Source organism: Molossus molossus, unplaced genomic scaffold (genome assembly GCF_014108415.1).
Source record: "Molossus molossus isolate mMolMol1 unplaced genomic scaffold, mMolMol1.p scaffold_m16_p_4, whole genome shotgun sequence".
Taxonomy (NCBI): Eukaryota; Metazoa; Chordata; class Mammalia; order Chiroptera; family Molossidae; genus Molossus; species Molossus molossus.
In genome coordinates, this window is record NW_023425377.1 from 91,805,967 (window position 1) to 91,825,100 (window position 19,134).

Genomic DNA, 19,134 nt, shown 5'->3' on the forward strand with positions numbered 1-19,134 from the left:
AGTCACACGGAACGGAATTTTGTCCTTGCATTTGGATTGCTCTATAGGAAAGGTAATTTTGGTTGATGCTCTAGAGAGTATCATTTTCATATTTAGAGCGTAAATTTAATTCTTCGGTACTATAATGGGGTATGTGTGCCACTCAGGGATTTTAATTCACTGAATTATGAATATCAAAAGGAAATATTATTCCGTCCTTATTTTCTATGTAAATTCATTTGCTGAAAACTCACAGGACTGTATTTATTGAATTGATAATACCTGAATTCTAAGTTGGCTATTGTGGTTTTTTTGTAAAGAAAAACAGTAGGATATGCATTTAAATGGGCATTTGGTGTATTATCAGAGAAAGTGATGAGATCCTGAGACTCAATCTAAAACAGGTTCAGGAGGCTGGGTCGCATTTGAGGTCCCAGTTTGTGAATCTAAACAAAGCAAGCAGCCAACACATGTCCAGAGGGTTCCTAGTTTAACAGCTCCCTGAAAGGACACCAAATGGACTGAAAGTTACCACTGAGTTCATCAAAACACTGGATTCATATACTAGCGATGTGTCACAGCGTTTTCATTCATGTACTCTCAAAACTTCAGTCCCTTTATTGAAAAGGAAAATTCAGTGACAAGCCCGATGGGATCAGGCAGAGTAATGCTTATTGTTCCTTTAGGATGATGTTCTGACTGTGATCCGCAGAGTGGATGAGAACTGGGCTGAAGGAATGCTGGCAGACAAAATAGGAATATTTCCAATTTCATATGTTGAGGTAAGTTCATCTGTAGACAACATATATCATGTTAGTATTCAGCTTAGCAAATACACCTCAGTTATACCATTTGAGTATTAAGAAGTCCTAATCATAATTTTGCAATATAGACATGTATTAAATCATTATGTTGTATACCTTAAAAACCAGTGTTGTATGTCAATTATATCTCAGTAAAACTAGGGGTTGAGGGAGAGAAAAACCTAGTCCTTTAAAAAAAAATAATGTCCGCCCTGGCCGGGCGGCTCAGTCAGTTGGAGCGCCGTCCTGTACACCAACAAGTTGTGGTTTGATCCCCGGTTGGGGTGCGTATGGAAGGCAACCCATTGATGTTTCTCTCTCCCTCTCCCTTCCTCTCTCTAAAATTAATAAAAGCATATCCTCATGTGAGGATTAAAATAATGATAATAGTGCTGTCCCCCGACGTAAAGTGCTGGGAGGACCCTGTTCTAGACCACTGGATGGATCAGGATCCCTCCATCCTGCATGACAACAACGAAAGATGATGAGACTGTGAAATATTTAAAACCCTTCCCTTTGGGCCCCTGCTGACCACATCCCTGCGTCTGGTGAAATGTCACTGTGTGCTTCCTGTCAGCACCTCCACGGTTTCCAGGGTTCTAACCCCTTTGCCAGCTTTGGGTTCAGGAGGTTGATTAGGTTCCTCTGTGAGGTGGAAGATGAGAATGAACCAGGAAGTTGCATTACAGTAGACCTTCATTCATTACGTGACATATCATAAACTTGCATGTCCTTGAGTCAAAAGAATTTCTTGCTGGAAACAAAATGAAAGGCATTTAATTAAAGGCAACCATACAAGGTCAGCTGAGGTCACAGAAGGCTTCCGGGAGAGTGCGTTCTCAGTGGGTATCCGTGTGATGGATAAAAAGGGGTTAACCAAGAGAAATGGAGAAGATGAATTTTTCTGGCAGGAAGAACACTGATGCAGGCAGACCAGCATGTGCAAAAGCCAAAAACTAAGAACCAGCACCGATTGCTTAGGGAACTGGAAGCAATGCTGTTATTTAAGATAGCAAAGCATGTGACAAAGGAAAGCCATCACTTCTTTTCCCATCTTTTATCTGAGGCATTTGTTTTGGCATGATTCTGAAAACTAGAGTGACACTCAATTTCCCCCTAGATAGGTGATATTGCCAGAGTTTTCATGAAAAATCAGTTTGACTACCGCGTATCCATGGAAAAATAATTCAAACCATCTCTGAGCCTTGAACTTTATCCATACCCTGCAGATATTCCTGTTTATTGAAATATTTGTTCTCCTTTGAAAGTAAACACCGAAAATGGTTCTTAACTCTCTGGCAATCCTTCCTGTGTATTATTTATATATTCTAACTCTGGGTCATGGAAAATGACAACCATTTCCAAGAATTAGAATAGTTCACTGAAGAGCATGGGTGAGCACAAGCTTAGTAATGAAAGCTTGTCTTTACTTGTTAGGTATTATCAGTATTGCATGCCAACACTTGGCGTGTGGTGCGTGAAAAGGGATTGCTATACTTTTATTATTGGACAGGTGTCGAATTGCTCGGATAGGCATAAAGATCCACCCAGGGAAAGTCCAGAGTCACGCAAGTCATCGGATTATTTACTCTTGACTTAAGCTGGAAAGATAAACTGCTGCCCAAGTGGAAAGTGTGTTCATTCTTTTCTTCTGCCTCTTTTCTTTCAAATGAGTATTTTCTTCATTTGAACCAGAATTTTGCCAGTTCAGACCAGGTAAACAAACCATCCATCTCTCGGAGACTGGGACTGTTTCTTTGATGTCAGGCCAGAAGTTTCTGGTGGGGAGCAAAGCATCTGGGGATTAGTGACACCTAGCTTGGCCTTCATGGTAATAAAGTGAAGGCAGATTTCAACAGCAACCTACCAACATCCAACCGTTTAAATGAAGTATAGACTGTCTTATGAGACAGTCTCAGATGGAGGAAAGCCAGCTCTAGGAATCAAACTTGGGGCTTTTTTCTGAATAATGCTTTCTTTTGCTCTGTAAACCACTTCAGGGCCCAGACCATACCCAATTAAAAAAAAAAAAAACAGGCTGTGTTACAAAAATTCATTTGTAAACTGTTTTCTTATATCTTGTAAACAGACATTTAAGTCTCCATCCGTCTTAGCTACTCTTTGCTTTTTTTCATGGTACTGCCCAAAACTGACACCCCTCCCCCAAGGTGTTTTGAGAAGATCAAATGGGATAATATATCTCCAGGGGTCTGGCACTGCTCTGACTTACGCCCAGTGGTTTGGAGCTCAGATTAGAGAGTGTGCCAGAATGTAGTCATGATCAAATCAAAGAATCTCACCAGCACGTATCCTGAGTGAGATGAATTCAGAATCGCATTCCAAGTCTCCAGATAAATGTCTTCATTTGCCACAGGCTCATCAGAAGGAGCTGAACCACCCCCGACCCCCCTCAGTCCTTGGTTGGCTTTGGTAATGGAGAGGCCCAAGGAAGTTCCTCATGGCAGAAACTAAACAGGATGGGCCTGGGGATAGGATGGACCTGGAGAAGATTCTCTGAGGTCAGAGGTTGAGGTGTGGAATTAAGGGGTAGGGTCATTTGAACGGAACTGAACCTTAGAGATAGGTAAAGAGAGAACTGAGCGGGAGGACTGAGCTAGTGAGAAATACTACTGGAATGGTTGGCCCTCCATTCTGGTCTTCAGTTGTCCTTCTCGCGTCTCCTTCCACTTCCCACAACTGTGGGCGGCGGTCTCCACATGTGTTAGAACAGGAAATAAAATGGCGCTGGTGGTGTCAAGGCTTGCAAACTAATGACTTCTTATTAAAGCACAAAATTCTTGCCCTGGCTGGTTTGGCTCAGCGGTTAGAACGTCGACCTGCGGTCCAGAGAGACCCAGGTTGGGTTCCCGCTAAGGGCACGTACCTCGGTTGCAGTTTGTCCCCGGCCCTGGTTGGGTTGTGCGGGTGGCAACCACTCGATGCGTCCCTCTCATGTCGATGTTTCTCTCTCTCTCCCTCCCTCCCTCCCTCCCTCCCTCTCTTCCTCCCTCCCTCCCTCCCACTCTATCTGAACAAAATATGGGGGAAAAAATGTCCTCAGGTGAGGATTAAAAAAAACACAAAATTCTTCAGGAGAAAATTGGTTGGGGGCAGTGGGTAGGGGCAAGAATGGCGATACAAATGGCCTTGAATTCTATTTCTTGGAGTCTTTGTTTAAATTCTTAAAACAGCATTCCCGTGCTTTGATCACATCCCCTCTTCCCTTCTGGAGGTGCTGTCATCAGACTCTTCTTCAGTTAAGGCGTAGAGGTTGTGGGTTCTAATCTATTTAGACAGGATCCTCCTAGACTTGAGCAGGTTGGAAATAGTGAGGGGTAAGAGTTTCTCCGGGAAACCCAGGGAATTCTCGAAGGCACCATGCCAGGATATGTATAAAAGAGTATATTTGTCAAGAACTGAATGCAGTTAAAAAAAGAAATCAATGTCTTGCTTCTTTCTTAGTTCAAAAACACCAGTCTTTCATGGAACAGAATGGAAGATTTTAGCACCCCCGTTAATTCGGTTCTGACTCATGCAAGTTTAGCTGTCATTTGGGCAAGGATGACATGATTCTTAGCAAAAACCTTTGAATGAAGAAAGTGCTACATACACATCGGATTTGGGGCATTTTCAAAACATTATTGTGTACTGTTAGCTTATGATCATTCATTTTCATTAAGTTTGTCATTTTACTTAGATTCCTAGTCATTTGTTTAAAATATCACTCAGTTAAAAAAAAAAATTATCAGCTTGCCCCTCTGCTGTAGATGTGAAAATAAGCATTCCTTGTGTGCGTGAAGTGGGCGTAGCCTAATGGTCGTGTCCTCTTTGTCTTTAGCTACTGCCAGAAAGGAGGGCTACATGTCTCGTTCTTTAGATCCCTGATCAAATGTCCCTTCTGACAGACCTTCCCTCACCTTATCTGAAGCAGTTCTGCCTGTTCCACTTGCTGCATTTCACACACAAGGTGGTGTGGTGGTCATGGGGGAGAAATTTGGATTCTGAACCCAGATGGCAGAGATTCAGATCTTGGCTTGGCCACTAATTGTCTGGGTGACTTTGGCCCTTGTCTCCTCATTTGTAAAATAATACAACCCCTTCATAGGGTGAGTTAATTCCAGTGATACTTGCACACAGTGCCTGGCTAAGAGCTGAGTAAGTGATAACTGTAATTATCATCAATGTTGTTATTATTCCTTCATAGCACTTTTTACTCTCTGAAACTATTTTACGTTATTTGTTAATGTGGTTACTGTCTCTCAGTATTCCATGCCTCCATTAGTGCGTGAACTCCCAAGGCCCAGCATCTTGTCTTTCTGGTTTACCTTGGTCTGCTGAGGTCCTTGTATAGCACCTGTCCCTAGAAGATTTCAGTAAATATTGGTTGAATGAATGAACAGCCTAAGAACCTTTTAAACCTAAACCAAAAACTGGTTTTCAGATGTTGCCAACATTTACATTATATTAGCTAATACTCCATCATTTACCACCAAAACATATGTTTTATCTTTGGTTTATCTTCATGCTATATCTGGAAGTTATAGTCCTCGAAGCTGGAAGAAGGTCTCTTGGGTGATCTCAGTGAGCTCTTTTAAAGATGCAGCTGGATGAGTATTTGGTTATAACAAGTTTAGAATTTTTCCAGACTAAGATAATGGTGGATTATTTTGGATACTCTGAGGATTAGATCATAGAGCCTCTATTTTTAATCTCTAATATAGAGAAGATTCCCTGGTACTTTCTGAGATGAATATTCACCCGCTTGAGATTATGTCTTTGGTTAGGGTGGCCTACTTGTAAGGGAGTCTCATTTTAAAAAAATAAATGTTATCAATGACATGTAGTAAACTACATATATTTAATGTGTGCAATTTGTTGAGGTATTGTTTATTGTTTTCAACTTTTAGAACCAACCCATAGGCAAATCTCGGGAGACTTTTCTAGGGCTAGGAATAGAATTCAGTGTTATCAATCTTAATGGAAAATCTTGTGGGTCTCCAGTGGCCTTAGGGACGGGCATACAACATCCTCTTCTAAGGAATCAGGGAATGGGGAGATATCGTCTGTGTTTCAAGGAATAAGATATGGAGGTTTAGGTGTGTAGTTTGAAGTTGCCAAGGTGACCCTTGGAGGAGCTAAGAATAGCAATGTTAACTTTATTTCTTAACGTAAAATCCTTTGCTCTAGAAGATAATGTGGACAGAAGACCAAAATAATAGTCTTTGATTTAATAATCAGAGTTGATTGAACAACATAAAAAGAGTCTACCGTTCGTATGTTGAATGTATTCTTTTCCTTTAAAATTAAAAAGCGAAATGTTTCATTGATTGAAATCATGTTTATTAAAAAATTTGAGGGGAGTTGGAAAGACAGAATTACTATATTACTTAGCATCCAGCTCCCCCCTTCATTTCTGAAGTAAATTAATTTTATAAAAGCAATTTAGGGAAATTGTGTGAAAGACAGAATTACTGTGTTGCTCATCACACTAACTTTCTCCTTCAATTCTGAAGTAAATTAGTTTTTATAAATGAAAGTGAGAGATATTGTTGAGAAATCAGTAAGGGAGAATTGTTCCGTTGCTTAGCACCAGAATTGTTCATCTTTAATTCTGATTCACTGAAGACTTGGGAACAGCATTTGTTTCTAGCTGTGGGCTCTAGCTGTGGGTGCAGTTTTCATGTGTTCTGAATGTTGTCAGCTTGGTACAATTATTGCCTTTCGTTCTGCCACAACCATAGAAGGAAAAATGAGCACTGGCTTCTGAATTTCTGAGGGCAAACGCAGGTCTCTGGACTCTAAGAACAGCTGCTTACTATGTACAGCTAGAGGCAACTGGACTAGACCCAGTCTGAAAAGGAGTCCTTGAAATTAGGTAAGGAACTTTATTTAGGGCAGTTTATGCTCCATCTGTTTTTCAGCAGCCTCTTACTAATTTAGCGTTTCCTTTTGTTTTCCATTAGGAAAACTTCAGGGAGCTGAGATTCTAAAGATCATTGAGTTCTCACTGCACGAATGGACAGTTTCCGGTACTCTGGGTAGTTTTTATAGAGCATAAAAATGCAAGTCTCCTATAGAGCCTTAATCAGAGGCCTCGGATAATGACCAAATGGTGTCTAATGTCCACAATGGCTCCCCAAGGAATCTTCAAAGTCTTTAGCCTGGCCATATTCCCCTACACATACCCAGAGCCCCAGCTAAGTTGGTCTACTGATCATTCTTGGAAAATAGATAGCTTGGCATTGCCACCTTGACAGCTCATCTGGGATATTTCTTCGTACCTGTGTCTGTGGAAAGCTTAACCTTTTTTCCGGCTTTCAATGAATACTGTCATTCCTCATGAAATCCTTCTTTCCTGATTCTCTTATGCAGAAACCACACAGAACACAACAGAACAGCTCTCCCCTTGCCTCAGACTTCTAAAGAATGCTCGGTCTGTACCTTCTTATACACTTGGCACACGCTAAGAGAAGAGTTCTGTGTGGAGACGATTTGATGTTTTCCTGTGTGCCTTGGGAGCCAAATCTTACATAAAAACATGTTAATTATTTATTTCTGTAATGGAATCACATTCCAGAACAGTTGGAAAGGAAATAAATAACCCTTAATCCCATCACATGTAATTTTGTTAAATAGCCTTCCATTCTTTTTCCTTGTGCTTTAATGACACGCCACACATGATTTTGCCTTTCTATACATTATTATAGTACTGCTAACCATCGGTTTTTATGACTGCGTAATAAACATTCTAGTAGCTAAACCGTAATTTGGTTCATTATTTTTTCCATTGTTTAAACAAGTTAAGTGTTTGGGAGTGCACACCCAGTAATTGAAAAGTGAATCACGGTGTCTATCCATTACTAGACTGCTGCACCAGCCTCAGCACACGCGATACTCGTTAGTGTTCCGAAGATTGGTATAAGATCGCTATTTTTATAAAGCTTCCCTGAAGAGTGTAGAGCACATTTTGATTTTTCATTAAGAACAATGACAAATTTCAGGTTCCATCACTTCAGAGGTTAATGTTGATGCCTGCCCACCCAGGGATGCACCAAAAAACAAAAAGGTTAATTTTCACAAATGATGCATTACTCAACAATTTCAAATATCTGAGGAGGTCTTTTTTAAGAGGAAAATCACAAATGAATTAAAATCTTAATATTTTAAGGTCTCTTAAATTTTGTTACTTAAAAAAATGTTTTTATGTTGCTATATGCACCCTCAATTTTGCTAGTAACTAAGATTTGAAGAAGCAAAGGAGGTTCACTTTAATTCACCACGTGTTGAACCATGCTGTCCCCTGTGAAGAAGACTGGATGAGTGTTCTTTGCTGCTCTGTCTACACTCCTGTGTGCATTTGTGGCATCTGACAACATGAGCAGATGGAGTGTCTGGATTATTAAACCAAGTGGGGAGAAGTTTCTCTGTAATGCAATAGAATGTGTTTCAGGAAAAAATTTTCTAAGTATTGTAAAATGGCATTGCCTTCTATATAGAGGTTCGTGACAGTGTACCTATTTATTAGGTTTCACCTATGTATGGAGCAAAAATTTGTTTATATGCTGAGAAGAAGAAAGATTTTAAGCAAAAGTACAAAGTCATTATGGTCAATACTCTTGGCATTCTCTTTCTGTGCCAAATTTCTTCTCGGTGACCACCCCCCCCCCCCCATGCCGCCTTTACATCTCTCTCTCTCTCTCTCTCTCTCTCTCTCTCTCTCACTTTAGGTACCAGGGGAGGGGAACTATTCATTCATTCATTCATTCATTCATTCATTCATTAACCAACTATACATCACAATGGAATTTCTGTCAGTGTGTCATTTTACATTGACAAAGTTTTACTTAGAATTTAATAGGGCAGTTCCATATCCTTGGAATTCCATATCATGGGATATATGTATATTCTGCAATACGCCTACATCTGGTAATGAGGTTCTTGACAATGAATTGTGTCAATGGAATGTATCTTTGGTTTATAGACATTTCTTATTTATGGTCTGTGTTTGGTGAACAGATACCAAATAGAAAGCATACAGAAAAGCTAGTGTATTGTCAGATCCAATAAGCACTGAACTGAACTGAGCCCAATTTTTAAATTATTCATCGGTCTGTCTCCTCAGCAACATAATTAGATTGTAGATCTATCTGTTGCTTCAGAAGTAACATTACTTATTCATTAAGTATTACTAAGTATTACTGCCTCTTTAACCTCAGGTTTCAGGGTAGCGCTTTCTTCTTTCTTGACGTCTTTTCTGCGCATTCACTGTTCCCAGCCTGAGATGAGGTGTTTCTCTCCTTTGCAGTTGCCACCTCCTCCTCCTGGGTCTTTCATCACCAGGAACTTGGTCACATCATATATAGAGAGAGATCTGAACTAGATTCTTTAGTGCACGCCCCTCCAGGTATGGCTGTACCTCTTTCCTTCCTTTCCCTGCCAAAGTCCTCACAGGAGTCCCTTCCATGGCTCACTGCCTCTCCCTGACTTCCTGCAGTTCCGGAAGGTGCCCCCCTGGCTGCCAGCTCAGTGCCTTTTCTTAGCTCTTGTTTTGTTCTTTTATTGTCCAGTGACTTCCTCTCTTTCTCCCATCCTCCCTCCCTCCCTGCCTCCCTCCCTTCCTTCCTTCCTTTTTTCCTTCCTTCTCTCCATAAAATTAACCATTGTGACCACCATTCTTAATCTCCCTGAAACTGCCTGTTTTGTTTAGGGACGTTGGTTGGATGGCTGGTCTGGGAAACTTTGCAAGGTCTTTCCGTAGCCTGAAATGCTTTTCCTTCTGCACCAGCTCTCTGATCTACATTTTTCTCCCCAAGTCAGAGAACACCAACTAGTATGACCCCACATGACTTTTATGCTTGGTTTGCAGAGTGGTTTTGTTTTAATTAGTTGTTAAGATGGAAAAATCAGAAGATTTTACACAGGCCTTAATTTCTAGCTTTTCTTTATTAACAAACAAAAGTCGGTGGACACTGTCAAGCACCTGCCCCCAGAGAGAAGACAGACACCCCTGAGTTCACCATTGTGTCCATCACCCCCTGTTGGTCCTTCCCTGGCCTTCTTTATTCATTGACATCACCTGCTCAGGCACTGCTGACACATGAATTTGCACCTTTCTCCCTTAATATTAGAAATCCAAGTGGTATTTCCTAGGTCCTCTTTCCTCCCAAGTCAGAGGTTGTTCTCTGTTTTCCCCTCACCCCCACCCATTACTATGTCTAGCTTACAGTAGGCGCTCAACATTTGGATGAGTGCAAAGCTCCACTGAGTTTGATTCTGGCCCCCTGGATCTGAGGGCTCTGTACCTGACACAGAGGTCTCTGCCTCTGAGTAATTTTGTTTGGGGTAGAGAAGGGTTATTTGTATTTTACAAAGGCATGAAACTTCACAGATCGTTCAGTCTGCCTTCATGCTGCATATGAGAAACAGGAGACACACAACAGAGCACATGAAGGGCTGGCTGGAACCCCTCCGTGGGTAGTAAGAATAACCCCCACTCACTCCGCTTTAACTCGTTCTCATTTCTGCCTGGGCTGTGCAGAACTGCTGCTACCTCTCCCGTTGTCTACAGCCGAGGAAAGGACGCCATCACATTTCAACGGCTCGCCCTTGATTCCTCAGCTAGTGACGGTAGAGACCTGACTCCACTCTAGACCTTTCAAGTTCAGAGCCTGTCCTGTGGTTTTCTCTGACAGTTCCTTATTCAGCTCTCTGACGCTGAAATTCTTTTTCGGCTTCCCATGAAGTGCACCCTGTCTTTGTCCCTTACATTTCAAAGTCAGGAACGTGAAAAAGAGCATTCTAGTTTATTTATTTTTTAACAGCTGGGCCAACAGAGATGAAGAGAGAGAGAATAAGCAGTGCTGATGTTTCGTCTTCCTAACCTCGAGCAGCGAGGCGGTTACTTTGAAGACCCTTTTCCTTTGGCGGGGCGTCCTGAGGGTTGTATTGGGAGTCTTTGTTCCTCACTGTCCTGTGAAAAGGAGTGATCGGGCTCCGGGAGCTTCAGAAACGTGGGCAGAGGGAGGTCGAGGAGTACTTTCGGTTGTCCTTCTGTTGATGTGAGAAGGGTCCAAACCTGTAGAGAATTCTCATGAGTTTATTTAAGCCAAACTGGTGACAGTTGCTGAGAAGCAAAATCTCAGCGGATTGAGATGTCCCGAGGAATGGCAGGTTTATAGCTTGTTTTATACATTAGAATCAAAGTTGGAGATCTGAGGGAGGTTATATGAAATTTATAGGCGGTAGATCAGGGAGGTGGAAGAAAGCAAAATGGGGAAATCTCGGAGATTGGATAAAGAGACGTACTTCTTTTACATTGGTGGGTACAGGATAGTTAATACTTAACGTTTACAGCACACAGAGATAGTATTCAGGAACAAGATTACAATGAGGGGTTCTGTGGTTTTGTGCTCTGGTGCGAGATTGTACCCTGAGGGGTCCAGAAAAGGTTATTCTGGCTTTCCAAGGGTGAGCTGGCTAAGCTGCAGAAAGACGATAGACAGGCTCACCTAACGTCTATATTGACCTCTGTCAAGGAAACTACAGGCCTAGGTTATGACTACCTGCCATGACCCGCTCTTGGTTAGGAATTTTTATGTTCAGCCCATCCTAGCTGGTTACTTTTGGCCTCTGAGTTTGTAGGTCCCACCAGGCAGGTCTCCCCTGAGCTTGTTGTGTTAAATAGGTAGCCCCTTTCTCAGCCACACTTTCTGTGTTCAGCAAATCGTCGTGTTTGGTGAGCCTCTGGACCTGGCCACTTGGGGTGCAGCTCCATGCACCCCATGAGCACCCGAGGTCTTGGCCTGTGCCACCCAATCTGTAGGGCCGTTGAGCACTTTAAACGTGGCAAGTCCAGACTGAGGTGGGACGTAAGCGCACAGTGCACACTGCGTTCCAAAGACTGGGTACAAAAAAAAAAAGGAACAATCTCAATAAAGATTACATGGAGAAGTGGTAATAGCTCAGATATGCTGGGTGAAATGAAATATATTATTAAAATTAGTTTTGCCTGTTTCTTTTTATCTTTTTAAAAACGTGGCTATTAGGAAACTTAAAATTACACGTGTGACTCCGATTCTCCTTCACCTGCACAGTCTGGTCTAGAGGCAGCCCTTCTTCCCTTGGCAGTTCTGAGAGACCATTTTTATTCATTCAGCACATGTTTCCAGAGGCCTACATGGAGCTGCTACCTGAGGGAGGCTTTTGGATCCATTTAAAAAGACTCCTGAGTAATCCCTTTGCTCTCTAATTATTGCTCTTCTGTGGGGGCAGTCTTGTATTATAAATGAAGACTGAGCTTGCTTTTGTATTTAGGCCGTCCCCAAACAAAGACCTTGTTACGTAATAAATTGCGGGTAAGAATAGAGGTCTCGTGGAAATACACATTCCCCATTTCCATGATGTAAAAGGCATTTTGCAAAGGATGAGAATGTGAGGCAAAATCTCATTTCTTCTAAGAGGAGGTGAACGGCCTGAGCTTCCCTCCCTCAGCCTCCGTTCACCCTGTTCTTGCGTCCGCCTGTCCGGGAGGGCGCGGACCTGGCAGAGCTGCTGCACACCATCACGTTTCGCTTCTCTCTTTTAAAATTAAATGCATTGGGGCGATAACATTGTATAGTATTCAGGCATATGGCTTTAGAATACAACATTTATTTATCAATATTTTTGTTTATTGAGTTTAGAGAGAGGAAGGGAGAGGGAGAGAGAAAGAGAAACATTGATGAGAGAGGACATTGATTAGCCACCTCCTGCATGCCCCCCACTGGGGATCGGGCCCCCAGCCTGGGCATGTGCCCTGACCAGGAATCAAACCAGTGACCTCTTGGTGCATGGGTCGACGCTCAACCACTGAGCCACACGGCTGGGCTAGAATACAACATTTAAACATGGCTTACGAAGGCATTTCACACCAGGGGGGACAGTGGACAGTTAGATAAATGGCGAAGGCACACCTGGGCCGTGTGGAAGAGCAAAGCACTGGCCCCACTGTATTCTGTGCACACAACCTCTGGTTCACACAGTCAGATAGTGAGATATAAAAGGAAAGAAAAAGAGGGAGGGAGGGAGGAAGGAGGGAGGAGGGAAGGGAGGAAATAATAGGAAAAAAGTGATTTTTAAAAATAATTATGGAATAAGATTTTTAAAGCATGATGTTAACTTGAGATGCCATAATGGAAAAAGATTGATAAATTTGACACATAATATAAAAATCTATGTAAAGCAAACATATATCAAGTTAAAAAATTGAAACAATATTTTTACTTTGATGGATATAGATATAATACACACACACACATATATACATACATACATGCATATTATATTAGAGAATGATTTATATAATACCTAAGGAACACTTATGAATCTATAAGAAAAATATCAACAACTCAGTAGAAATATGGATCAAGCATGAGAATAAGCAAATCCTAGAAAAAGAACATAGATGCTTAATCTCATGAATAAATGTAGAAATACAAGTGAAAACAGAGGTGTCTTACCTTTCCAACTAATAGAAGTTTTTAAATTATTGATGACACTGTATACTGTTAACAATATAGGAAACAGGCTTTTTTTATACACTCTTGGAGGTGATGAAAATGGACTCCTTTTTTTGGAGTTCAGTAGGACAGTATCCTTCAAAAAAAACGTTCTAAGCTTACACTTTGATCTGACAGTTTCACTTCGAGAAGTTCCCCCTGCAGCTCTGCCTGCACAGGCGTGTCAGGGCATGTCGTGTGACCACATCTGTGCAGTGGGGAGAGCACACGCTGTCCACCACGTCTGCTGACGTGAGGAGATCGTCAGAGGGGAGACGGGCATGTGCTGCTTCTGTGAAAATCAATGGAGTGGATGCGTATTCCACGACATCCGCCCAGAAAATGCGTGGAAGGATATATTACTTTTATAATATATATTTTTAAAGTCTATTTGCCTTTTATTGAAAAACCATTAGATTCTGGGCACTCTAATGGGGTTATAAATTCTTCAAACTCACTGTTTGTATTCTGTAGTGCTCAAAAACTAGGGACTGGTTCATCTCTAAAGCGTCATATAAAACAGTGAATATTCATGTTCGTTTTCATAAATTTTTTTGTTCTCTTTTAAAAAAAATTAAGTCCCATCTTTTGAAAAGGCCATGTTCTCTTCAGCAAAGAGAACAGCCACATACACAAAAAAGATGTTCATAGTCCTTAAGCTGCCTTATTGTTGTCATCATTGTTATTTTGTCAGTATTTCCTTTTCCTTGTTTGTTAATACTTTTGATAATCTCAAAGACGAATTCTAACTTTTAAGGTTTACCAAAGAGGGACATTAGAGTTCTAAGATCAACAAATCCCACTAGTCCATGCTTTTAGCTCTCGTGTGCTGAATTTTACCTTGTATCCAACCTAAGTCTTATCAGATGTTCCCTACCAAGTGCTTGGAAGAAGGTATTTGAGGGTATAGATTTATTTTGCAGGCGATGAGTACACTCCTAAACTTAAAGGCCGTGGCTAGATAAATGTCATGGGAAGCCTACAGGACCAAGCTCAAACATTCGTAAATGAACTTTATCAAAATTCCACTAAGAGCTGTCAGATCCTGCCTGGCCGGTGTGACTCAGTGGATTGAGCATTGTCCCATGGACTGAGGGGTCCCGGTTTGATTCCTGGTCAGGGCACATGCCCAAGTTGCAGGCTTGATCCCCAGTAGGGGGCGTGCAGGAGGCAGCCGATCAATGTTTCTCTCACATCAATGTTGCTATCTCTCTCTCCCTTCCTCTCTCGCTAAAAAAAAAATCAATAAAAACAAAATTTTAAAAACGTTGTCAGATCCTTGCTTTCCTGTCGTTACTCCAGGTTAAGTTACACTGACAAAATCCCTCTCTAAGTTTCTGCCTGATTTACCTAGTGCCTTCTACCAAATAGTCTTCACCTTATGATTTTCTTTGTAACTTATAAGACAGCAAATACCATTCCTTAATACTAACCCCTGCTGCTGTAGAAGAATTCTAAAGTAATTTAAAAAGATGACAACGTTCTGAATGCAAATATTACCATCTATGCGTAGAAACGACATGCGGGAAAACTATGCTAGGCTATGTAGAGGAATTGAAATACAAGGAATGAAATGGGAAAATGAAGGATCTCTGTTTCAAGTGAGATCATTATACATGTGGGGAGCTAAGAGATACAAAAAGATCACTGGCTTCAACTTCTTTTTTCACGGGTGAGGAAGCGGCCATCAAGAGGGGTCACGTATGAATGGCTGTGCTGAGCTGCAGTCTCTGCAGTTTGCTGGTTGCATCACACTGCGTGTCTACCAGTGTACACATTCTTCTGCACATAGACTGTGCTTTTCTAAACATGCCAACCCTGTGGCCCAGTAGCTCCACTCCTGGGCATATACTCAGTATCATCCAAGAGACATGCAAGATTACTCATGGCAGCATTGTTGGTAATAGCCAAAATCTGTACGAAGGAAGGAGAAAGGGAAGGGGATTTGGAAAGAAGGAGGAAAAGGGGAGAAAGAAGAAAGGAGGAGAGGGAAGGGGAACCCAAATATAAATCAACAACAGAATGGATGAATCCATTGTGGTATATCTACAAGATGAAATATTACACAGCAATTAAAAAGAATAACTGATTTATGGAGCAATGTGGATAAATCTGGGGGGAAAGCACATTGTTGAGTGAAGGAAGTCAGACATAGGAAACTATGGAGCACCTCTGTGTTACTTATATGTCTGCTTATAAGCCCGTTAAGGTCAGGGCCTATTTCTCTGCATCTGTAGATCTCCAGCACCTACACATCTGGCATATAACAGGCACTCAATGTATAGGTATTGTAATGGAAGATACATGATATAGAAAAAGACACAAGGGAAGCATTTTTCTATTGAGAAAAGCAGCAGGAAATATAAGGCATAATTAAATCTCAGGTGTTTTTATGAGAGCACAGCCCATGGAAACCTGAAATATTAACTACAACTGACACTTGGCTAGGTATGACCACAACTAGACTATGGTAATATTTCAGACTTTTTCAATATAGACGCTGCCCATGGAGCCTGTGGTTTGACTCCAGAATTAATCCAACCATGATACCAAGCAGATGTAATACTTTTCTCTGTTCCTATTTTAGGAAGTCTTCTCAGTTCCTTCCCCTGATTCTTACTCTGTGCAACAGGAGAGCTGCTGAGTTCATGAGTCTGATTTTAGTACACCGATTAGGTCATGCTTTTGAGGATTTGTGCCTTGGGAACCAAACAAGCTTACACGGGAAGATGGCTTTCTCTGACTCTTGTCCTCTAGCCTTGCTGGGTGCACCGGCCCTTCATCTCATTGGGGTGATAAGTGTGGGGTGAGGGAAATGGAGCAGCTCTTCTGTCTGCATTGATTTCAGTCTCCTTTTACCCAGCTTCTGTAGGAATTAGGACCCTCCCACCGCATGGTTGGCTGAAGTTCATTAGTGCTCTACCCTGAGGTTTGGGCATTTCCCATCATAAAAATAAGATATTACATTGCTCCCCTGAGGCATTTGATTCTCTTGGGGACCACCCAGAAGGTGGGATGGCTAGACCAAGGTGGGATTGGTAAATTCTGGATTCCCTGGTCAGATGCCATCTTAACGCTTTTGTAAGACCAGCCTTTATAGTACCTCACTTTGTCATCCCTAAACACATAGCACAAGGGTCCTGGCTCTCTGTCTTCTGCCGTGGGTATGTCAGGCATTGATAGGTGTCGCTGTGGCATTCCTGCGTGTTATTCCAGGTTATTACGTGGAAGAAATCCTTGGAGTCTGAAGTAAAGGTGGGCTCATGTTTGAAGATGAGCCCTACTTATTATAGATCAGACAGGCTGGATGAATTCGAGCCCTTGGGGCAACCACAGGAACAAATTGTTGACCCATCGATGAAGGTGTGATCAGCTATAGAAGCACGGCTTTTTGAGCTGCAGTGCATTGTGCCCACGCAAGTTCACTGCTAAATATCGACCGACAGGATTTCAGTTCTTCTAGTAGGACCTTTGCATCAACAGGATGAAAAGACATGGTCCTGGGGGACTGGGTGAAAAAGGCAAAGGGATTAAGAAGTACAAATTGGTAGTTTCAAAATAGGGGGCAGTAAATTACATCGTAAGGAATATAGTCGCTAATATTGTAATAACTATGTATGGTGCCAGGTGGGTAGTGGAAATACTGGGGAATCACTTTGTAAAGTATATGATTGTCTGACCACTATACTATACACCTGAAACTAATACAAAGTAATATTGAATGTAAACTGTAATGAAAAAAATAAAGTAAAAAATAAAACACTCATTTTAATTTTACATTAAAATTTTAAAAAGAAAAGACATGGCCCTAACCATTTAGGTGGGTGAAAAATAACAATTTTTCCCACACGGAAAAAATAGATACGTACTTGCATATGCAAACTTCAAAGTGGTGATGTTACGTTTCGATGAAAGCGTGTTGAAAATGACCGTTGGCTCCGTTGGTTCCGGCAGGTCCAGTTCCCAGTCAGGGCACGTTCTAGGTTGCTGATTCAATTTCCAGTTGGGGTGCATACGAGAGGCAACTGACGGATGTTCCTCTCTCTCCCTTCCTCAAATCAATAAACCTCTCCTTGGGTGAGGATGAAAAAATTAAAGAATGTTGAAAATAAGTGTCGGTGAGGCCTTGAGAACGCGCTCACGTGTGTTGGTTTGTCGGTTTGCAGTTTAACTCCGCAGCGAAGCAGCTGATAGAATGGGACAAGCCTCCTGCGCGAGGAGCCGAAGCTGGAGAAGGCACCGCGGCGGCAGCTCCGAGCAGCACTGCCCCGAAGCACTCCGACACCAAGAAGAACACCAAAAAGCGGCACTCCTTCACTTCCCTCACCATGGCCAACAAGTCCTCGCAGGCGTCCCAGAACCGCCACTCCATGGAGATCAGCCCTCCTGTCCTCATCAGCTCCAGCAACCCCACGGCGGCCGCGCGCATCAGCGAGCTGTCCGGGCTCTCCTGCAGTGCCCCGTCTCAGGTGAGCCACCCGAAAGGCCTGGGCAGCGCTCGGCCGCAAAGGGACCTGGTCCCGAACGTGTTGGTTCACCAGCTGAAAAGTTCCATTTACTTATCCTTCCAAAGATGGGACCTTTCCTGGAGGACACAGCCTTTCTCGTTTTGGAGGTGGAAAAAGGGAGAAGGGAGAAATGACTTGAGCACATTGACCCAGAGCTATCTAGTCTTTTTTTTTTTTTTTTATCCTCACCCGAGGACATTTTTCCATTTTTTGTTCAGGTAGAGTGGGAGGGAGAGAGAGGAACAGAGAGAGAGAGAAACATCGATGTGAAAGGAACACATCGAGTGGCTGCCACCCGCACGACCGACCAGGTCTAGTCATTTTTAAAGGAAAGATCAGAATTGACAAGATGATTTAAATAATACTTATCAGGCCCAGCCGGTGTGGTCAGTGGTTGAGCGTCGACCCATGCACCAAGAGGTCGCCAGTTTGATTCCCGGTCAGGGCACATGCCCAGGCTGTGGGCCCGATCCCCAGTGGGGGGCAGGCAGGAGGCAGCCAGTCGATGTTCTCTTTCATCAATGCTTCTCTCTCTCTCTCCCTCTCCCTTCCTCTCTCTCTAAAATCAATAAAGAAAAATATTTTTAAAAAATAATAATAATACTTATCAGTGTCACTAAGCAATCAGGCAGGGTACAGATAGCTGCTTTGGGAGATCTTGACAACTAAAACTTGATCTCCATCCGAACTGAGGGTGTGATGGTAGAAGCTCATCAAGTTTGCTGTTGCCTACGTCTGTGTAACTTACCTTGATATTTGGGCTTCCCAGTTGGAGTTCTATAAAAAGGATGTGAAAAACATTTAAACTAGAAGTTGACCTGGCATTTTTTTTAAATATATGTTTCTATTGATTTTTTTTTTTTGTAAGGGAGAGAGATAGAAACATCAAAGTGAGAGAGAAATATCCATTGGCTCCCTCCTGCACACCCCCCTACTGGGGATTGAGCCCATAACCCAGGCATGTTCCCTGACTGGGATTCTAACCAGGACTTCTCAGCCCTTGGGACAATGCTCAATCCACTGAGCCACACCGGCCGGGCATCCTAGCACTTTTTAAAAGGTCATTAATTCATCAAGACTTGGACTGAGGCAAAAAATAGCTACACAGCCCTGGCTGGTTTGCTCAGCGGTTAGAGCGTCGGCCTGCAGTCCAGAGAGACCCGGGTTCGGTTCCCGCTAAGGGCATGTACCTCGGTTGCAGTTTGTCCCAGGCCCTGGTTGGGTCGTGCGGGAGGCAGCCACTCTATATGTCCTTTCACACCGATGTTTCTCTCTCTCTCTCTCTCTCTCTCTCTCTTTTCCTCTCTC

The 19,134-nt window shown here is 42.4% G+C and overlaps 1 protein-coding gene across 1 annotated transcript in view; it reads left to right on the top strand.

Moving 5' to 3' along the window:
* SH3RF1 (SH3 domain containing ring finger 1) overlaps nt 1-19,134 on the top strand; it is a 166,165-nt gene that overhangs the window by 105,259 nt on the left and 41,772 nt on the right. Inside the window, exons 4-5 of the mRNA XM_036240139.1 lie at nt 666-761; nt 17,485-17,787. Coding sequence (XP_036096032.1) covers nt 666-761; nt 17,485-17,787 — 399 coding nt within the window. The remainder of the gene's footprint in view (nt 1-665; nt 762-17,484; nt 17,788-19,134) is intronic.